This window comes from Pelodiscus sinensis, chromosome 7 (assembly GCF_052426305.1).
Source record: "Pelodiscus sinensis isolate ZL-2025 chromosome 7, ASM5242630v1, whole genome shotgun sequence".
NCBI lineage: Eukaryota > Metazoa > Chordata > Testudines > Trionychidae > Pelodiscus > Pelodiscus sinensis.
The window spans coordinates 18575165-18596024 of NC_143058.1; the positions used below are offsets into that span (position 1 = coordinate 18575165).

General features: G+C 42.5%; 1 protein-coding gene across 4 annotated transcripts in view; it reads left to right on the forward strand.

Annotated features, from left to right (window-relative positions):
• Positions 1–20860, forward strand: part of MGAT5 (alpha-1,6-mannosylglycoprotein 6-beta-N-acetylglucosaminyltransferase) — a 269340-nt gene that overhangs the window by 211200 nt on the left and 37280 nt on the right. For all 4 annotated transcript variants that reach the window (XM_075933279.2, XM_075933275.2, XM_075933276.2 and 1 more), the window contains one exon: positions 9567–9716. In XM_075933279.2, coding sequence (XP_075789394.1) covers positions 9567–9716 — 150 coding nt within the window. The remainder of the gene's footprint in view (positions 1–9566; positions 9717–20860) is intronic.

Genomic DNA, 20860 nt, shown 5'->3' on the forward strand with positions numbered 1-20860 from the left:
GGTGGAGCACTAAGACCCAGGGAAGGCATTGCTTCCTCTTGGTCTTTAGGCTTTTTGCCGGTGGCCATTTTGTGTTCTTGTTCAAGCCAGAACTTAGCTTCCCTGCAGAACCAGGTAAGCATGGGGCTGGGAAGCTGGGGGTGTTGGAGCCTGGAAGGGAGGGGGAAACTGGGGGCTGGGCCTGGGCACTAGGGTTGCCAGGTGTCCGGTATTTTCGCCTTCTGGCTGGGGAAAAATAATCAGAAAATAATGGACACTTTAGGTATACGGTATTTTCTGAATTTTTTTTACCGAACAGGAGGCGAAAATACCAGACTGTCCAGGTCAATACCGGACACCTGGCAACCCTATTGGTGAAGTACTTTGCATTTGTCCTTATTGAACTTATTCCTATTTACCTCAGACCCTTTCTCCAGTTTGTAGAGATTATTTTAAATTATGATCCAAAGCACTTGCAATCCTTCCCAGCTTGGTATCACCTGCAGACTTTACAAGCATACTCTTTATATGCCATTATCTAAATCTTTGATGACAATATTGAATAGAGCTGGTCCCAAAACTGATCCCTGTGGAACCCCACTTGTTATGTTCTTCCAGCATGACTGTGAACCATTGATAATTACTTTCTGAGAATGGTTATCCAACCACTTTTGCAACTACCGAGGGCATGTCTATGCTCGGAAATTATTTAAAAAAAACCCACTATTTTTAAATAAGATTATTCCCCCAGAAAAGCAGGAGTACAGATTTCGAAATAACCAGCCTGTTATTTCAAAACAGGCTTGGTAGTGTGGACGCTATGCTTATTATTTCAAAATAAGGGGTGGACGTTCTTCAAAATAACTCTCTAGTGTGGACCAGGGCCTACTAACCCTATCTTCGTTGTTTTTTCCTAGGTTATTGATAAGAAGGTTATACAAGACTGTATCAAATGCTTTACTGAAGTGTTAGATATACCATGTCTACTGCTTCCCCCTTATTCACAAAGCTTTGTTTGATAGGATAGCAAACCTTTAGGTAGGTTTGACATTTGTTCTTGATAAATCAATGCTCACTGTTACTTAACAACTTAGTATCTACCAGATATTTGCAAATATATTCCTTCGGTATTTTTTCCATTACCTTTCCTGGCACAGAAGCTAACCTGACTGGTATGTAGTAACCTGCATTGTCCTTATAGTCATGGGCACTGTATTTTCTCTTTTCCAGTCTTCTGGAATCTCTCCTGTCTTCTGTGACTTTTCAAAGATGATGGCTAATGGCTCAGATACTTCCTCAGTCAGCTCCTTGAGTGTTCTAGGATGCATTTTGTCAGGCCCTGGTGACTTGAAGACATCTAACTCTTCTAAGTAATTTTAACTTGTTGTTTTCCTATTTTAACTTATGAACCTACCTGATTTTTCACTAGCATTCACTATGTGAGGTATCTAATTGCCACAAACTCTCTTGATAAAAACCAGCACAAAGAAATGGGTAAGCACCTCTGCCAATTCTATCTTTTCTGGTATTGTATTTCCCTCGTCATTGAACAATGGGCCTATCCTGTCCTTGGTCTTCCTCTTGCTTCTAATATAGTTGTAGAATGTTTTCTTGTTACCTTTTATGCTTCTGGCTAGATTGATCTCCTTTTGTGCTTTTACCTTTCTAATTTTGCCCCTACGTACTTGTGGTGTTTGGTTACTTTCATCCTTTGTAATTTAACCTAGTTTTCACTTTTTATAGGACTCTTTCTTGGTTTTTAGATCATTCAGTGTCTCCTGGTTAAGTCAGAGTGGTCTCTATTCATTCATTCTATCTTTTCTACAGAGTAGAATGGTGTGCTCTTGCACCCTTAATAATGTCCCTTTGAAAAAACTGCCAACTGTGTTCAATGGTTTTTCCTCTTAGTCTTGCTTCTCATGGAATCTTATCTAGCTCCTTGAGTTTATTAAAGTCTTTCTTCTTGAAATCCATTGTCTTTATTTTGCTGTTCTCCCTTCTGCCATTCCTTAGAACTCTATAATTTCATGATCACTTTCACCAAAGCTGCCTTCCACTTTAAAATTCTCAACCAATTCCTCCCATTTTCTAATGTTTTCCTACTGTTCAGAAAATAATAATTGTACAGTATCTTGTGGATGTTAATATTCTTGTCCATATTTCAGAATAATTATGTGAAGACACAGATCTTAGCTCTAGGAAGATTTAATTGACAAAAAAAATTGCTGCATAGCAGAATGCAGTTAATTACACTAGTTGACAGAATATGAATGGAATAATTAAAAAATTAGAGACAAGAATGGGGAGGTAACAAAAGTATGAACAACAGAAGTTGATAAATTACCTCACCCACCTTGCCTGTTTAATATCCTGGGACTGACACAAGTACAGCTATATTGCATAAACAAATTGAATCCATTTGGTGATTCTTTGAAGGCTGTTAATAAATGTTGCAACATTCTGGCAGAATCAAGGAATGGTTTCTGTTGTATGCAGTATCTTTCCTATTGCTGAGTTTGCCCTTCGGAAACATTTTGATTTTTATTTCCCTCCACCTTTTTTATTCTCTTTTGTAGGAAAATTGCTTCTGTAGAATTACTACTGTAGAAGACAACTAACCGTGGATACGTCTACACTACAGGCTAAAGTCGAGTTAAGATACACAATTTTAGCTACATTAATTGCATAGCTGAAGTCCAAGTATACCTTAACTTGACTTTTGGCACTGTCTACACAGCAGGAAGTTGAAGGAAGAGCACTCTTCTTTCGACTTCCCTTACTTTTCGTGAAATGAGGATTACAGACGTCGGAAATTATTTCAAAATAACGGGCTTATTTTGAAATAAACATACAGTGTAGATATAGCCCATGAAGGTGTACATCTTTTTGCAGCAGGAGGAATTGGAGAATTAGCTTGAGATGACAGTGTGAATAAGGATTTGATATATACCCCATTCTATTTTCATAATGGAAAAGTTCACTAACTAAAGAGTAATTTCAATGATAATTAGGCATGTATGAAATTTCCAGTAGGTGTCTATTTGCACTTTCAGGTACCTAAATACCTTTGAAAATCTGTCCCTATTCTATAGTTCTTTATTTCTACATCTCTGAAGTTGGATATGTACATGCGAATAAGGAGCCTCTAAGAAGGGCTCTAAAGATTGGATAAGTTTTGTGTGTGTTATTATTTTAAGAAATGTGCTGTGTGAGAGCTGGGTATCTATTTCATTGAAATCGGTAAAATTTTGAGGAAATAACTCTTTTTTCTTAGTAGCTGGGTTTTTGTTGTTTTTTTCCTGCTTACAGTGTGTTCATGTTACCATATTATATCATGATTTTATTTATAGGGAACACTATATTACTTTTCTTGATAAGATTCAAGATGAACTTTTTAATGTTCCTACAGTAGGCAGATTGTATTGTCAATACCTATGCCTTATAGTCTTATATATTTTCACCTTGAAAACACTGAACCATAACTCATGAGCTTTGTTTAGGCAAACACAGCACATTAAGATATGCTACTATCAGTAAACCTCTATACATTAAGAAAACCAAAAAAGGCTTTGCAATCCGTATTTCTGCAACTTGAAAGGAAAAGGCTACATCAAAGGGATCTCTGTTACCTCTTGTATATAATATAAACAACATTGTGAAATTTAGGCTAGTAAAATTATTTTCTATAACAGAGCAGGTAATAAGCCAGAAATAGCCATAAGAATGGCCGTACTGGGTCAGACCAAAGGTCCATCTAGCCCAGTAGCCTGTCTGCCAACAGTGGCCAACACCAGGTACTCCAGAGAGGGTGGACCGAAGACAATGATCAAGGGATTTGTCTCCTGCCATCCTTCGCCAGTCTCTGACAAACAGAGGCCAGGGACACCATTTCTGTCCCCCTGACTAATAGCCTTTTATGGACCTAACCTCCATGAAATTATCTAGCTTCTCTTTAAACTCTGTTATAGTCCTAGCCTTCACAGCCTCCTCTGGCAAGGAGTTCCACAGGCTGACTACACGCTGTGTGAAGAACTTTCTTTTATTAGTTTTAAACCTGCTACCCATTAATTTCATTTGGTGTCCTCTAGTTCTTCTATTATGGGTACTAATAAATAACTTTTCTTTATCCGCCCTCTCCACACCACTCATAATTTTATATACCTCTATTATATCCCCCCTCAGTCTCCTCTTTTCTAAACTGAAAAGTCCCAGTCGCTTTAACCTCTCTTCATATGGGACCCATTCCAAACCCCTAATCATTTTAGTTGCCCTTTTCTGAACCCTTTCCAAGGCCAAAATATCTTTTTTGAGGAGCGGAGACCACATCTGTACACAGTATTCAAGATGTGGGCGTACCATAGTTTTATACAGGAGCAGTAAGATATCCTTTGTCTTATTTTCTATCCCTTTCTTAATAATTCCTAGCATCCTATTTGCCTTTTTGACTGCCACTGCACACTGTGTGGAAGTTTTCAGAGAACTGTCCACGATAACTCCAAGATCTCTTTCCTGATTTGTCATAGCCAAATTAGCCCCCATCATACTGTATCTATAGTTGGGGTTATTTTTCCCGATGTGCATTACTTTACACTTATCCACATTAAATTTCATTTGCCATTTTGTTGCCCAATCACTCAGTTTGGCGAGATCTTTTTGGAGTCCCTCACAGTCTGCTTCTGTCTTGACTATCCTAAACAGTTTGGTATCATCCGCAAACTTTACTACCTCAGTGCTTACCCCTTTCTCCAGATCATTTATGAATAAATTGAAAAGGATTGGTCCCAGGACTGACCCTTGGGGGACACCACTAGTTATCCCTCTCCATTCTGAAAATTTACCATTTATTCCTACCCTTCATTTCCTGTCTTTTAACCAGTTCTCAATCCAAGAAAGGACCTTCTCTCTTATCCCATGGCCATGTAATTTACACAAGAGCCTTTGGTGAGGGACCTTGTCAAAGGCTTTCTGAAAATCTAAGTATACTATATCTACTGGATCCCCCTTGTCTGCATGTTTGTTAACCCCTTCAAAGAACTCTAATAGATTAGTAAGACAGGATTTCCCTTTACAGAAACCATGATGACTTTTGTCCAACAAATTATGTTCTTCTACTTGACTGACAATTTTATTCTTTACTATTGTTTCGACTAATTTGCCCGGTACTGAAGTTAGACTTACCAGTAGCCAGAGTTATCCCCTGGTGTTCCCAGTCAGTGGGAGCAGTAGGAAGCAATGTCCTGGTCTGCACCACTTCCCGCAGATCCCATTGGTCAGGAATGGTGATTCATAGCAAACAGGAGCTACAAGATGCATAGATAAAGCACTGGTGGTCCATCAAGAGCTACCCCCAGCTAACCAGTCTGTGGGCCACTTATTGCTCACCCCTGTTTTAAATGGTGGTATTCTCTTATTTCCAGGAACCTTTTTTCATTTATTATGAGGGACATACCTGATCCTAAGTCCTGTCTCATTTTTAATTGTATATTTTCTACTTTACAAATACTAGGGATTTGGGGTGTGGGGATAAGTTATTGCTCTAATTTTGTAGTATGTATTTTTCAGACAGTATAGTAACTTGTTCCTGTCAACTAATGATGGAAGCAGGAACTAGAAATCCAAGCTTTTGGTTTCTATTGCCTGCTTTTCCAATGATTTATTGCATGGCCTTGGGCAAGTCACTTAACATCTCTCAGCTCAGTTTGCTCCAAATAGAAGGATAATATTTGAAGTGCCTTCCTCAGCAGGGCATGAAGAGGCTTAACTGTTTGTAAAGCACTTACTCTTGAAAGGCACTGTTTTCAAAAATAAAGATCCTTTACAAATGAAAATCGTACTGTGAGAATAATATGTAAGTAACAGTGGTACAGTAGTGCACTCACTTCATGTTATATTTTGTTGTTTGTATAACCTAGTTGTCTTATCCCTATAGTATTTTGAAGTACTTAATTCACCTTAAGCTATTATTTCCAGGCACGAAATATATTATTTGAGTACTAATCATACTATCTATCTATCTATCTATCTAGTCTTAATCTATCATTACAAATATATAAAGAATAAACTACTGCATTTTATTATAGCAGTTTTTTAAAATCTTTTATTATATGTTTTTTTAAAATCTTGTTTTTTTGGGAATAGTATCTCAAATTTATTTAAGATTTGGTTTGTTCTTTTATACGTCATTTATATGTAGAATGTGTGTGTGTGTGGGGGGGGGGTGTTCCTACATAATCTGACTTCTAATGGAAGACAGAGCCCTGGAGTTCTGCAGATATTTAGGGTGATATCGGATTGCAAATTAGACATGAGTTTTTATACAGTGCAGGCAGAAAAAGCCAAAATAACTTGGGACTACACCCGTGTTCCATGTAAGCTGTGTGTGTGTGTAGCCACTTCGGAGAGATTCAAATGCCAGCCAGGTGATAAGCAGAGTGCTCTCAGCTAGGTTTTTTGTTTTGGTGGTGGTGCACAGTCTCATGTGCCTCAGAGCACATAAAAACATTTATTCTGCATATGGATGGAAAAGATGAGAGACCACAGGGCTACAGAGATGTATTAGATTGTTGCCTCAAAATGGAAGCTAGTCTTTGGAATAGGACTTCAGATAAGACACAACTTTTACTGAAACCTACTTCCATTCACCTGTTGTTGTGAGAAGGAAAAAGTCACTTCCATTCTATGGCTTTCTTTCCCTTCAACACTTTTGTCTTGGTCTCTTTAGATTGTAAACTGTTCCATTAGGGACTGTGTCTTACTGTGTGGTCAATACCATAACAATGGAGTTCCCATTTCAGCTGAATACAAACAGTGGAAAGAATACAGCAGCTTCATAATTGCTTCTAGAATGTCATGTTCAGTAATGGACCCCTCCTTATCAGAAACATATTGAGAAATTAGAGTTCAGAAAAGAACAAGAAGTTATTAGAAGGCAAAATGGATTTACCCGTGTGGAAAATGTAAGACTTATTAAAAACAAACAGGAATCCTGTGTTACCTTAGAGACTAAGGGTACGTCTAGACTACATGCCTCTGGCGACAGAGGCATGTAGATTAGACTACCCGGCATAGGAAAATGAAGCGGCGATTTAAATAATCGCCGCTTCATTTAAATTTACATGGCTGCCGCGCTCAGCCGATCAGCTGTTTGTCGGCTCAGCGCGGTAATCTGGATGTTCCGTGGTCGACATCAAAGGCATTTGTCGACCTCCCAGGTATGCCTCCTTTGATGTCGACCACGGAACATCCAGACTACCGCGCTGAGCTGACAAACAGCTGATCGGCTCAGCGCGGCAGCCATGTAAATTTAAATGAAGCGGCGATTATTTAAATCACTGCTTCATTTTCCTATGTCAGGTAGTCTAATCTACATGCCTCTGTCGTCAGAGGCATGTAGTCTAGACGTACCCTAAAGGTATGTCTACACTTGCACCCTATTTCGAAATATGGATGCAAATGAAGACATTTGACATTGCAAATGAAGCCGGGATTTAAATATCCCACGCTTCATTTGCATATTCACATTATGGTGCTATTTTGAAATAACAGACACTGTTAAGACGCAGTTATTTCGAGAGAGAACCCTTCTCTCGAAATAACTGGTAAACCTCATTGTATGAGGAATAAGATTTATTTCAAGAGAAGGGTTTTGTCTTGAAATAACCGCGGCTTACCAGCATCTGTTATTTCTAAATAGCGCCATAAAGCGAATATGCAAATGAAGCACGGGATATTTAAATCCCGGGTTCATTTGCAATTTCGAATGTCTTCCTTTTCATCCCTATTTCGAAATAGGGTGCAAGTGCAGACATATCCTTACAGATTTATTAAGACATAAGCTTTGTATGTAAAACCCACTTCATCAGATAAATTGGAATGGAAGTTACAGAAGCAGGAATGTGTAATATATAAGGGAAGATAAGTTGCTTGTATTAAGGAAGCTAATAAAGTCAGGGTGGAAGTGGGTCATTCATAGCGTTTGTTCTGGAGATATGAATATTCAAAGAGGGAAAATGGCTTTTGTAATGTGTTATCCAGTAGAGATCCTTATTCCATCCTAAGCTGAGAATTTGCAAACGAATTCCAGTTCAGATGTCCCCCTTTTGTATCCAGTTTTTTAAATGGTTTTGTAGAGGATGCCTGCTTTCAAATCCATTACTGAATGTCCTGGGAGGTTAAAGTGTTCCCCTAGAGGTTTGTGCATGTTACCATTCCTGATGTCTGATTTGAGTCCATTTATCCTTTGGCATAGAGACTGTCCAGTTTGGCCAAAATAGATAGCAGTGGGGCATTGGTGACACGGGTACTATTCCCAGTTCTCCTACAAATCTTTCTGTACTGCCTTTTCCTCATATGTAATATGGGGATAGACATACTGACTGACTTCATAAAATGCTTTGAGATTTAATAATGAAAAATACTATATAATTATTTGTTTTCGATTCTTATTTTTACTATTATTACACTTGACAGTTGACTTTCCAGAACTCTGTTAATGGATGACTTTATGTATGACTATGCATATTGAGAATATTAATTCTGTTTCACTATTTCATTGACTGTAATAGTCTGTATGAAATCTTTCTATCAAATCAGTTTATTCATTATATTCTCTGCCTGACCCTCATCCTAATGAAATACTGTATATTTGAGCTAGTTAGCAGCTGAAAGAGTTGGACAGCTCCTTCATCTCTACCCTATTCTGTCCTCCAGATTACAAAAACATGTTTCATAAGCTGATTTATACTGTACAAGGACAATCCAGAACTCAGATTTGGTTATCAGACAGAATTTGGTTTTCTCAATGTATTTTGTTAACATACATAATAATTAGCCATTGCATTCTTTCTAAAATGTAGTATGGGGAATAATTGATCAGAAAATTTAGTGATGAGGCAGGCTGTGAAAGGATAAATTGTCCACTTTCTTGCTGGTGTTATCAAACCACAGCAGAAACTAAAGCTAGATACAATCTTTTATTTTCAAGCTTTAGATTGGATACACTGAATACTTAATGCATGCCTAGTTTTGGTAAGCAGTAAATAATGAAATTTCACTTTAGACGTCTAGGTTTGGTGTTTTATTATTCTTGACTTCTACTCATTAGGATTTTCCTATTCTACTTTTCCTTTGAGTGAACTTCAGTATGACCGTAGTCCAATGAAAGCACAGTATGTGTGCATCACCTTTAGCGTGGGTTAGAAAATTGCGTTTATTATGTGTAAAAACGTTTTCAACACAACTTCTGTCTTGCAAAGGCTTATTACCTTAATTTCAGTGGGGAAAAATCAGGCCCCCAAACCACAGTAACTAATAGGAATTTTCCTGTTGGATTTCTGTGAAACAGATTTAGGATGTCTAAATTGCAAACCTAGCACAAAACTATTAGAAATTAAGACTTTAAAATATTAATCATATAATCACTGTCAAATCTTATGTCAAAGATATAGTTATGGAAGACAGGAACTGCTGACCTCCTTCCATATATGGTTAGGGACATTGTTTCAATGAATAACCAGTTCTAAGTGGGACAGCATCATTTCTTAAAGTTTCCTTGTAAAGGCTAAAATGAATTTTGTTTCATGTTATAGGATAAGAAGGCTTATTTGGACATCATTCATACCTACATGGAAGTCCATGGAACTGTCCACGGGACAAGCACTGTCCATATGCCCAGCTACGTGAAAAACCATGGCATCCTTAGTGGGCGGGATTTGCAGTTTCTGCTGAGAGAAACTAAAGTAAGTTTATTTCCAAGAAGGGAAAAAACATTAAAACCACTAAAAAATAATGTACTGTATGCAGAAAGTACGAAGACACACTGGTGGTCTAAAAAAAAAGTCATAATTTGCCAATAGCTCCTGCACAGAAACGCAAGGCCACCACTGTTTAGATCTCTGTGATAAACTCCTTTCAGTTATTCCATACAGTTTATTTTGTAATGGCTTCTATTGTGATAATGCACAGCAACAAATCATAAACAGTGGGGGAAAACCTGGAAGGGGCCATACATTTACTTTTCCAAATTTAAAATCACAAAATGTTTCTTTCACAAACCCACCGATTGGGGGGGAAAGGAAATTTTAACCTCATCTATTAACAAATCTCTATGCTGCAAATTATGCTCCTATAAATATTATGTATTCTGCATAAAGCTGTCCAAGGTTAAAGGAATAGGATGACAGATTGAACAAACTCTTCTAATCTCTGGGGAGGGGGGTTGCTTTAAATGTGTACACTGCTTTTATCTTATCTTTTAGTTTAAATACAGACCATGGGACTATATGCAGTGGAAAACACTATCAAAGTGTTTCTGCTCATGTGCCACTGAGGAAGTAACTGAATGAAAAATTGAGTGCTTTTTATCAAAATAGAGGACTCCAGGTCAAAGTGATTGTCAGAGCAGTGTAAGCAAACCTGCAGTACAGTTGTCACCTAGCTTTTAAATTGTAGATTTAAAAATGAAATACATTCTCACAGATTGATAAATGCTTTGCTTTGCTTTGCTTATTAGTTACAAAAAATGGGAAAATGAGTTTGTTGCAAAACTGGCTTTAAGATGTCTATCCTAGTCTGGATGAAACGAGCTAAATTTTCTATAAGTCTCTGGCAATTTGTCAAACACATGCACAGTTGTTATGACATTCTTAGGTGTTTGTACATACCCAAAGATCAAGTTAAATTCCCCTTTGTTTGGCCTTGTATTTTTAAAGCCACTTAAATGCAGTCATCATGGTGCCTGAGTGCAATGTTGCCATTTAAAAAGTCACCATGTGCTTATATTTGCCACACAGATGTACCTGTGGTCGTCACAGCTTTTCCTGTACTTAAAATTCAAAATTACTGTGTTAATCACGGATTCCATTGTGGATAAATATTGACACTTTAATAATAACCTGAACATAAATCTCTCCAGTTTAATTTGTTCTCTTCACAGTTTAAAATAAGCAATTGGACATGATTTCTGTTCAATGTCCAGGAGGCGTATCATAATTTTCATAGCACATGATTTATAACTTGTTACAACCGAATAACTGTTTTTATCTCTAATAATTCTTCAGTAGCATGAGTCTTCCTTGGGTTCTTTTTTTACTTATAGCACATTAAAAATTCTAGTTTTCACTATTAAGCAGTTTTACATAGCTATTATTGAATCATCCCATAATAATAGCCTAGTACTGTCAAAATAAAGGGTGGGAGTTGGGGTTTGTTTTTATATGATATGGCTTCTGATATTTTGATCCCAAATTACATTGATCAGATTGATTAGTGACTGAATTAAATTGAAGACACTATAGTTTATAAAGTGCTCACAAGATCTGTTGGGTTGAAAGATGTAATATAAAATGTCACTATCATTATGCCAAAGTATTGAAGTCTTTACAATTTTGAATCCCTACAATGCAGCTTGCAAAAATCTACAAGGATTTGAGAGACTATGAAAGAGTTTCGATGTTGTTGCTGTGCTTTTCATTCTTTCCTAATGCTGTAGTTTTGAGAGCTCACTATATTTCTCAAATTATGATGATGAATAGACCAGTGGAGGTTTTTGGGAGACCAGTATTGAAATGCTGGTCTTTTACATCTTAAAATAATTACATTTTAAAATAATCTCTTCCAATATAATCTTTACTTCTTTAAATTGGATTTTCTTATATTAATGACATCTTCCAAATATGTCAGTCTTTCTGTTTTTCAAATATTTTTCCATAAAGTTTATCATTCTTGATAATTTTAAGAGCTCTTTTAAATAAAGGATTTCCTTGCTTGTACACAGCCAAGCTAACATTCCGTCCCCTCTCCCCCGCCAAAGAAAAGCCCTGATGACAGGTAATTAAGACATCAGATCTTGTTCTCCCAATTTTTTAGGGTTTCATTTAATTGGCAGGTCAATCAAAATGAAATGTCTTGCTGATGATGTCGTAGCTTGTTAATTCTTATATGGGCTATTGTGATGTGGGTTGTCATTTCTCTTGTTTTTAGTATGTCTGACATTTAGTTACTCTGATATATTTAGCCTTACATTTGCTTGAATAAAAAAACAGCCTGCTTGACAGTGGGAACTGAGATTTATAAAATAGTTTTGAATTTAAAAATCTGTCTAGATTTTTTTAATAAATTAGAGGTTTTCTGCAGAATAGACATTAGTATCTCAATAATATAGTGACTGATTATCTAAAACTTATGTGGTCTGATCACAGTAGTTGGTTAATCCTCCACTAATGTTTGCTGTTAGTGTTCACTGTGACTGTGCATTTGAATATTTTTTCCTGACTTTGCTGCAGGGCAGGAGAGAAGAGCTTGACATGATTATAAAACACCTACACGTTGACTTCATTTGTATCTGCATTAAGATGGTTTGCTGAATCTCCATGGACTGCCTTGTTTGTTTAAACCAGCTCTCCTCATGGACTGGCTGCCTGCTGCTCCACACTGCTGTCTCCAAAACAGAGGCAGCAGCATGGGATGGCAGCAGCCCCTGTCCATGGGGGATCCAAGCTCCCCACAGGCAGACACTGGTTCGTGGTTTATGGAGCAGCCTCTGTCAGTGGGAAGTTTGGGCCTGCCATGGACAGAGGCTGCTTTGTGGCAGCCTCCCCTGCTCTCCCCTCTTATGAGGCAGCAGTGCAGGGAGGGGGGCAGGCTGCATTGTGGAGCCAATTCTGGGGGGAACTGGCTTTTAAGCACCAACGTCAAAAAAACACTGGTCAGGCACCACCACACCAGTGGCATCTCTGTCGGGGTCAGCACCAGCGGCAAATTCAGAGTATTCAACCGACTCAGAGGCGGAATCCACATGGTCCTCCAGCGGGTCAAGACCAAGATCTCGGCACCAGTCTCATTCCCGTCATCAGTGACGGCACCATAGCACCTCTGCCCATCAACAGCAGTATGCCGGGTATGCAGCAGTCATGGCCCTCACTGACACCAACTCCTTCTGGACCCCGTGGGCTTACCACCAGGGTCAGGGTATGGCTCCCCCTAGACCAGAGTCGGTCTTCTCTGGGTTCAGAGCTCCTCCTTCAGTGACCCCACTCACTCGATCACCTATGTTGAGGAAGTCGGTTCCGCCAGGCCAGATGTCCCCACACCCCTTGGAGTCCAAGGGCCCCGTGGCCCGGCCACCCACAGTGCCCCCGTCGATGGCAGTGGACCTTGCAGAGACGGGCCTGAAGGGGCCCTCATCCTTCTCTCTGTATGAGGCCCTGGGTGACACTCTTCCCTCCGTGTCTTCCATGGACTTGAGGGCACATGAGGACCTCCTTCGCCAACTGGCCCAAAGCCTAGGGGTCTAGGTGGAGTGAGTGTCGGCGGATTCTGACCCTATGGTTAACATTCTACTATCAGACACTCCTACCATAGTGGCCCTCTCCATCAACAATATGGTGGCAACTCCCTCTGGTAAACCCCGGCCTCCATTCCACCAACAGACATTAATGGCGGTTCTTCATGGCCCAGGAGGGGAATGAATGCCTCTTCTCCCACCCGCCCCTGGGATCTCTGGTGGTTCAGGCAGTGAACCAGAAGGAGAGGCAGGGCCAGCGAGGTGCCACCCCTAAGAACAGGGATGCCAAAAAGATGGACCTACGCATCTGAAGGCCTACAGTTTCACATAGCGAACAAGCTAGTTTTGCTGTCTCACTACGCGTATAACCTCCATGGACAAGTTTAATGAACTTCTCCCCAGGGATTCTCAGCTCAAGTTCAGAGCCCTCTCAGAAGAGGGCAGAATGATCTCTAGGGCCATGCTCCAGGCTGCCTTTGACACAGCCAATGCAGCCACTCGTGTTATGGCTACGGGGTTGGTGTTACACTCCAGCTCTTGGCTGCAAGGGTCTGCGGTACCCCCCAGAGCTCCAAAATACGATCCAAGACCTTCCATTTGAGGGACTGTCTCTGTTCTCTGAACAAATGGACCAGCATCTACATGGGCTCAAGGACACCTGGGCCAATCTAATGTCACTGAGCATTCACACACGGCCACCCAGCAGCGATCCTTCTCAATCAGGAACCCACCAAGGCTTTCTCAGCAGGGCTCTCTTCCTGATTTCTCCCGGCGCCACAGTAGAAATGTCAATGGGAGGAATGGCATGCGCCACCCTTGGCCACCCCAGGATCAGGCGCAGGGTCCACCTAACGACTCCTCAGGGTCCCATCAAGGATGTTGAGGGTACACCCGAGGACAGCTTAACAGTCTCACCCCTCTACTTCTGAGATCATCTATTCCCTTTCTGCCAGGCCTGGGAATCTGTTACCTTGGACCGCTGTGTCCTACAGATGGTGGGAAGGGGCTATGTCGTCCCCGTCCATTCTGATGCTTTCACATCCCCCTCACCCCGTCCCTCTTCAGGGACCCCTCTCACAAGCTTCTCCTTTGGGGAAGGTCCTTCAGATCCTCGCATTAGGGACCGCAGAGCCAGTTCCCCCAGAAGTCCTGAGCAGGGGCTTTTATTCCTGATATTTCCTGGTCCCCAAAGCCATGGGGAGGGTTCTTCTCTCTCCTGGACCTCAGGGATCTCAACACCTTCATCATCAAAACCAAATTCAAGATGGTGGCCCTAGCATCTATCATTCCATCCCTAGCTCCTGGAGACTGTTATGCTGCCCTCAATCTAAAAGATGCCTACTTTCACATTTCCATTGCTCCCCACCACCGACAGTTCCTCTGCTTCACAGTGGGTAGAGACTACCATCAGTTTACAGCCTTCCCCTTTGGGATTTCCACGGGTCTTCACAAAGTGCATGGCTGTTGTGGCTGCCACACTGAGAAAAAGAGGAGTCCAGGTATTCCCATATCTGGACAACTGGCTTCTGCGAGGGAGTTCTGCAAACCAGGTGCGGGCCCACTTTGCCCTGGTTCAAGATCTCTTCTGGGAGTTGGGCCTACTCCAGAATGTGGACAAATCAACTTTGGTACCCACTCCACTGATAGTTTGTGGGCGCCAATCTGGACTTCACATCTGCAAGGGCCTCCCTCCCCAGGTCCCGCTTTCTGGTGATCAAATCAGCAGTACGGGATCTGCAGGCATTCCCTATAACCACAGCTAGGACTTGCATGTGGGTCCTGGACCTAATGGCCACATACACGTATGTTACCCAACATGCCAGGCTCCACATGCGACCACTAAGATGTGGCTGCCGCACCCTCACAACCCATCCTTCCACCACTGGGACAGAATGATGACCATGCCCTTCAAGGTCCTTCGATCCCTGGTTTGGTGGACCCGGGAGGGGAGGTCTGCACCAGGATACCATTCCCTAAGCCCCTACTAACCCTCTGGCTGGTGACGGATGCGTCAGATACAGGGGGAACCCACCTCGGAGACATACGGACACAAGATATGTGGATCGTGGATGATCTCTCCCTGCACATCAATGTCAGGGAGCTATGAGCAGTCCGCCTCGCATGGCATTCCTCCCTCAAATTGGGCAAGTTGATGCACATCCTATCCAACAATACGTCGGCGGTCTCACATATCAATAGGCAGGATGGGACCTGCTCACATCCCCTGTGTTAGATTCTACACTTGTAGGATCTCTGCATAGAACCATAAAAAACTAGAACTGGAAGGGACCTCGAGAGGTCATTGAGTCCAGTCCCCTGCCTTCATGGCAGGACCCAGTATCATCTAGACAATTCCTGATAGATGTCTATCTAACCTGCTCTTAAATATCTCCAGAGTTGGAGATTTCACAACTTCTCTAGGCAACTTATTCTAGTGTTTAACCACCCTGACAGTTAGGAACTTTTTCCTAATGTCCAACCTAAACCTCCCTTGCTACGGTTTAAGCCGATTGCTTCTTGTTCTATCCTCAGAGGCTAAGGAGAACAATTTTTCTCCTTCTTTGTGACACCTTTTTAGATACCTGAAAACAGCTATCATGTCCCCTCTCAGTCATCTTTACAAACTAAACAAGCCCAATTTTTTCAGTTTTCCTTATCCGAGCGGATATCCACCCAATGGCCTCCTGTCTCCCAGGCTCCAAGAACGATCTGGCGGATCAGCTGAGCAGATCCTTCTCTGGTCATGAATGGTCTTTCAGATGGGACGTAGCCACTTGGCTCTTCCGCAAATGGGATTTTTCCCTTTTGGACCTATTCGCCACATAACAGAACAGGAAATGCCAGAAGTTCTGCTCCTTCATGGGAATGGGGTGGAGCTCTCAGAGAGATGTGCTAGTCATCTCCTGGCCCGGGGGTCTGCTTTAAGCATTCCTGTCATTCCCACTAGTCCACAGAGTGCTCTTGTGGTTGTAGGAATTCAGGGCATCACTGATCATCATAGCCCCAGCATGACCCGGACAGCATTGGTTCTCTACCCTCCTGAGTCTGTCATCAAGAGATCGATAGGGAGAGCTATGGTCCCAGACCTGATTACGCAGGACAGCAGCAGGCTTCGGCACCCGAACCTGTGCGCTCTGCACCTCACAGCATGGAAGCTCCGTGGCAGATGGCAGTGGAGTTTCAGTATTCGGCTCAGATGCAGAAGGTGCTGTTGGGTAGTAGGAAGCCTTCCACCAGTGCTACCTATTTAGCCAAATGGAAGTGGTTCCATATCTGGACTATTCAAAGGGGATTTTCGGCCTTAGAGGCCCCAGGTTCCCGGGTCCTGAACTACCTTTTGGACTTCCGATTTCAAGGGCTGTCCTTCTCCTCAATTAAGGTCCACCTAGCAGCTATTTCCGCTTTCCATCTGGGCACCAGGGGCAAGACTCTTTTTGTGGACCCAATGATGAACAGATTCTTGAAGGGCCTGGACAGGCTTTACCCGCATGTCAGGCAACCCATCCCACAGTGGGATCTCAATCTGGTTCTGTCTAAGCTTATGGGAGCCCTGTTTGAACCTTTGGCAATGTGTTGGTTACTACACCTGTCCTATAAGGTATCCCTTTTGGTGGCCATCACGTCAGCCAGACATGTGTCCGAACTGAGAGCCCTCACTGCGGACCCCACATACACAGTTTTCTTCAAAGATGAAGTCACATCTGCGCCCCTGACCTGCCTTTCTACCGAAAGTAGTGTCCAGCTTTCATGTGTCACAGGATATTTTCCTACCGGTTTTTTACCCCAAGCATTGGGTAAGGAACAGGTGCTACCCACTTTGGATGTTTGGAGGGCTCTAGCCTTTTACTTAGAAAGAACGAAGCCCTTCTGCAGGTCACCTCAGCTCTTTGTTGCCATAGCAGAGCAGATGAAAGGCCAGCTGGCTTCAACACAAAGGATCTCCTCTTGGATCACAGTCTGCATTAGGGAGTGCTACAGGATGGCTAGGATTCCAGCCCCTTCCCTCACAGCCCACTTGATTAGAGCTCAGGCCTCCTTCAAAGCTTTTCTGGCTCGGGTCCTTATCCTGGACATATGCAGGACTGTCCACACCTTCACTAACAGGCATGGGAGGATGCCGCCTTGGGTAGGGCTGTCCTCCACTCAGTGGAAGGCTAGAACTCTGACCCTGCCTCTTTGGGTTTCTGCTTTGGAGTCACCTACATGGAATTGGACATGAGCAATCACTCGAAGAACAAATGGTTACTTACCTCGTAACTGTGTTTCTTCGAGATGTGTTGCTCATGTCCATTCCAAATCCCGCCCACCTCCCCTTCTTTGGAGTAGTCCGGTAAGAAGGAACCGAGGGGTAGAAGGCCAGCAGGCGTATATATGGGCTGGTATACCAGCACCACTCCAGGGGGCTCCCCTGCTGGCCTGATGGGTGCTGCTAGGTGAAAATTTTCTGACAATGCGTGAATGCTGTGCGCACACACCTACATGGAATGGACATGAGCAACACATCTCGAAGAACCACAGTTATGAAGTAAGTAACCGTTCTTTCTCTTTAACAGCATTGGTTCAAAGGGCAACTGTATACTGAACAAGCCTTCTTTTTAGGAAAGGCAATAATCACAGCCACAGAGAGATTTTCTGCCATCTGGAACGCTTTCATTTAGTTTCCAGGCCATTAAAGGATCGGTTTATCATAAAAGAAACACATCTGGTCATTACAGATAGTGTCAGTATGGCAAAGTCAATAAGCACCTGAAAGTTAGTCCTTTGAAAATGCAGAAATGCTTTTTGAGGAAAAAGACTTTTCCATGAAAGGCAAAACATTCCCACATAATGAGAAGGGTGCAGAAGCTGCTCTGGAATGATAAATTGAGCAAGTAAGACTTCCTATCTGAAGTTTGTCTTTGAATTTGCTGACCTGTAGATATTTGGCAACAGGCATTAAAAATACATAAGGGGGTAGAGAGAGACTAGCTGTTGCTATGCTATGCTATTATATTATGAGGTCCACTTGCACTGTCATGATGGGAGACTTTAACACCAAGGTCAGATGAGGGAAAGCTTACGAAAAGTTCATAGGGAGATATGGCAGTGGCGAAAGGAATGAAAGAGGAGAAAGGTTAGTAGCGATGGCAGAAATGAAAGAACTGTACATGGCAAACACTTGGTATAAAAAGGTGGACATGGATCGCACCAAATGCGAAGAGCAAGAATAAAATCTGCTATATTTTAGTCAATAAAAGGTACATTCAAGACATCTCTGTGGTGCAGCCTTTCAACATCGGCAGTGACCATCGCTTGCTTAGAGCGAAGTTGATTTTCGACAAAGTGGCAGAAAAGAAGGCGTTACAGATGGCAAATAGGAAACAGTGGCCGAAGACAGCGATTTCTGGGTTTGACTGGAGCCAGACGGAAAAGTGTGATGAGGACGATGATATTTTTGCTCACAAGCTGAGACGTTGCTTAAAAGCAGCTGAAATTGAAAAGTTGAAGAAGGTGAAGGGAAGAATCTCGAAGGAAACTAAAAGCCTGCTGGAGAAGCGGAGAAACATAAAAAGGAGCTCGGATAACATCACTGAGTACTCCATTCTATGCAAGCTTATATGGCAAAAGCTAACGGATGACTTTGAGAACTTCCAGAAAGAAAAACTCCTCAAAACAGCTGAATCACTCAAAAGCTTCAGGACGTGCAAGTGGGAATTGACGCAGTATAGACTGAGCATAACAGCATTGAAGAACAAGGATAGAGAGACAATAATCGACAGAGCAGGGATGGAGGGAGGTCTGTAAGGACTTTTATACAGAACTATTTAAATCAAGAATCAATGTCACTCTCCCAGCGCTCCACGAGTCAGAAGAACACATCCCCCAATAATTGTCAGCAAAATCCGAAGCGCACTATATCCGAGGAAGAAGGGAAAAGCTCCAGGCAAAGATGGAATAACATCAGAAATTATTTCTGCAGGAGACGAAAAACTTTGGAAGGCCCAGTCTATATCTTGAAGAAGGAAAAATACCATCAAGCTGGAAGGAGTCAAATACCATCTTGCTGCACAAGAAGGGCGATCAAAAAAATCTTAAGAATTACTGCCCTATATGCCTACTCTCTCATATTTACAAGCTCTTTACAAAGGTGGTAACAAACCGACTTTTGCAGAGCTTGGATGAAGAACAGCCGAGAGAGCAGGCAAGGTTTCGAAGAAATTTCAGCACGATTGACCATATATTTACCCTAAGCCAGCTCCTAGAAAGAGCGAGGGAATATACATTTCCGCTGTGCATTGCTTTCGTTGACTATGAAAAGGCCTTTAATATTGCATTGAACTCAACGCTATTGAAGGTGCTCTCAGAGCAGGGCATTAACATGCAATACATCAATTTGTTGAAGCGAGTATTGGATGTACAACAGATATTACTCTCCTCGAATCTCCCCTCCGTATCCCATCGAGAAAGGTATGAAACAAGGAGATACGATTTCACTGAAACTATTCACCGTATGCCTCGAAATGGTTATGTACAAGATCAATTGGAGGAGTGGTGTCAACATAAACAGAGAACGATTATCTCATCGTGCGACCAGGGGAGCGAAGCGGACAGGGGACTGCAGACAGGGGAGTTGAGCAGAGGGAGTGACTGATGGTGATGAAGACCCGAAGCGCTTGTGCCAGTACTTCTCCTGTCTCCTCCACCTGTGCCTGTATCCAGACAGAGAACCTGAGCATGGATGCCTCTACCCAAGTCCTGATGTGGTCTTGCTGTATTTGTGGCTTGCAATTCCCACTGAGTGATCTCCAGGCTGGGGGAGACAACCATTGTGAAAGGTGCCTGCTGGTTGAATCTCTCAGGCAGCAGGTGGGAGAGCTACAGGAGGAGGTGGCCAGGCTGAGGAGCATTCGAAGCCATGAGGAATTCCTGGACAGTATTCCTGTGGAGTCCACGGAGGTCACTGTCCTAGGATGTGGGATTGTTGACCAGCCACTTATAGAGGAGGCAGTGGTGCAGGGTGAGCACTGGCAGCTGGTTACTTCCGGCAGCGGGCAGTGTTCCACCCCTGCTCCTAACCCTCCCACTGTGTTGTTACATAACCATTACACTTTACTTTCTGCAGGAGACAAGGAGTCACCCCCCACAGTGGAGACGACCAGGCCTTGCACCACCAAGGTTGAGCAGTCTCCTGCCACCACTGCAAGGAGGAAACGTAGGGTAGTGGTGGTTGGAGACTCTCTTCTGAGGGGAACGGAGGCACCCATCTGTCGCCCTGACAGCTCATCTCGAGAGGTATGCTGTCTGCCAGGGGCCCATATCCGAGATGTTACGGAGGCATTGTCGAGGATTATCCGGCCCTCTGACTACTACCCCATGCTACTCATCCACGTGGGCACAAATGATACTGCCAGGTGTGACACTGAGCGGATCAAGTGTGACTACAGGGCTTTGGGAGTACGGGTGAAGGAGTTTGGAGCGCAGGTGGTATTCTCTTCGATCCTTCCTGTCAAAGATAGGGGCCCGGGCAGAGAGAGGTGCATCCTGGAGGTGAATGCCTGGGTGCGACGATGGTGTTGCCAGGAGGGATTCGGCTTCCTTGATCACGGGGTGCTCTTCCAG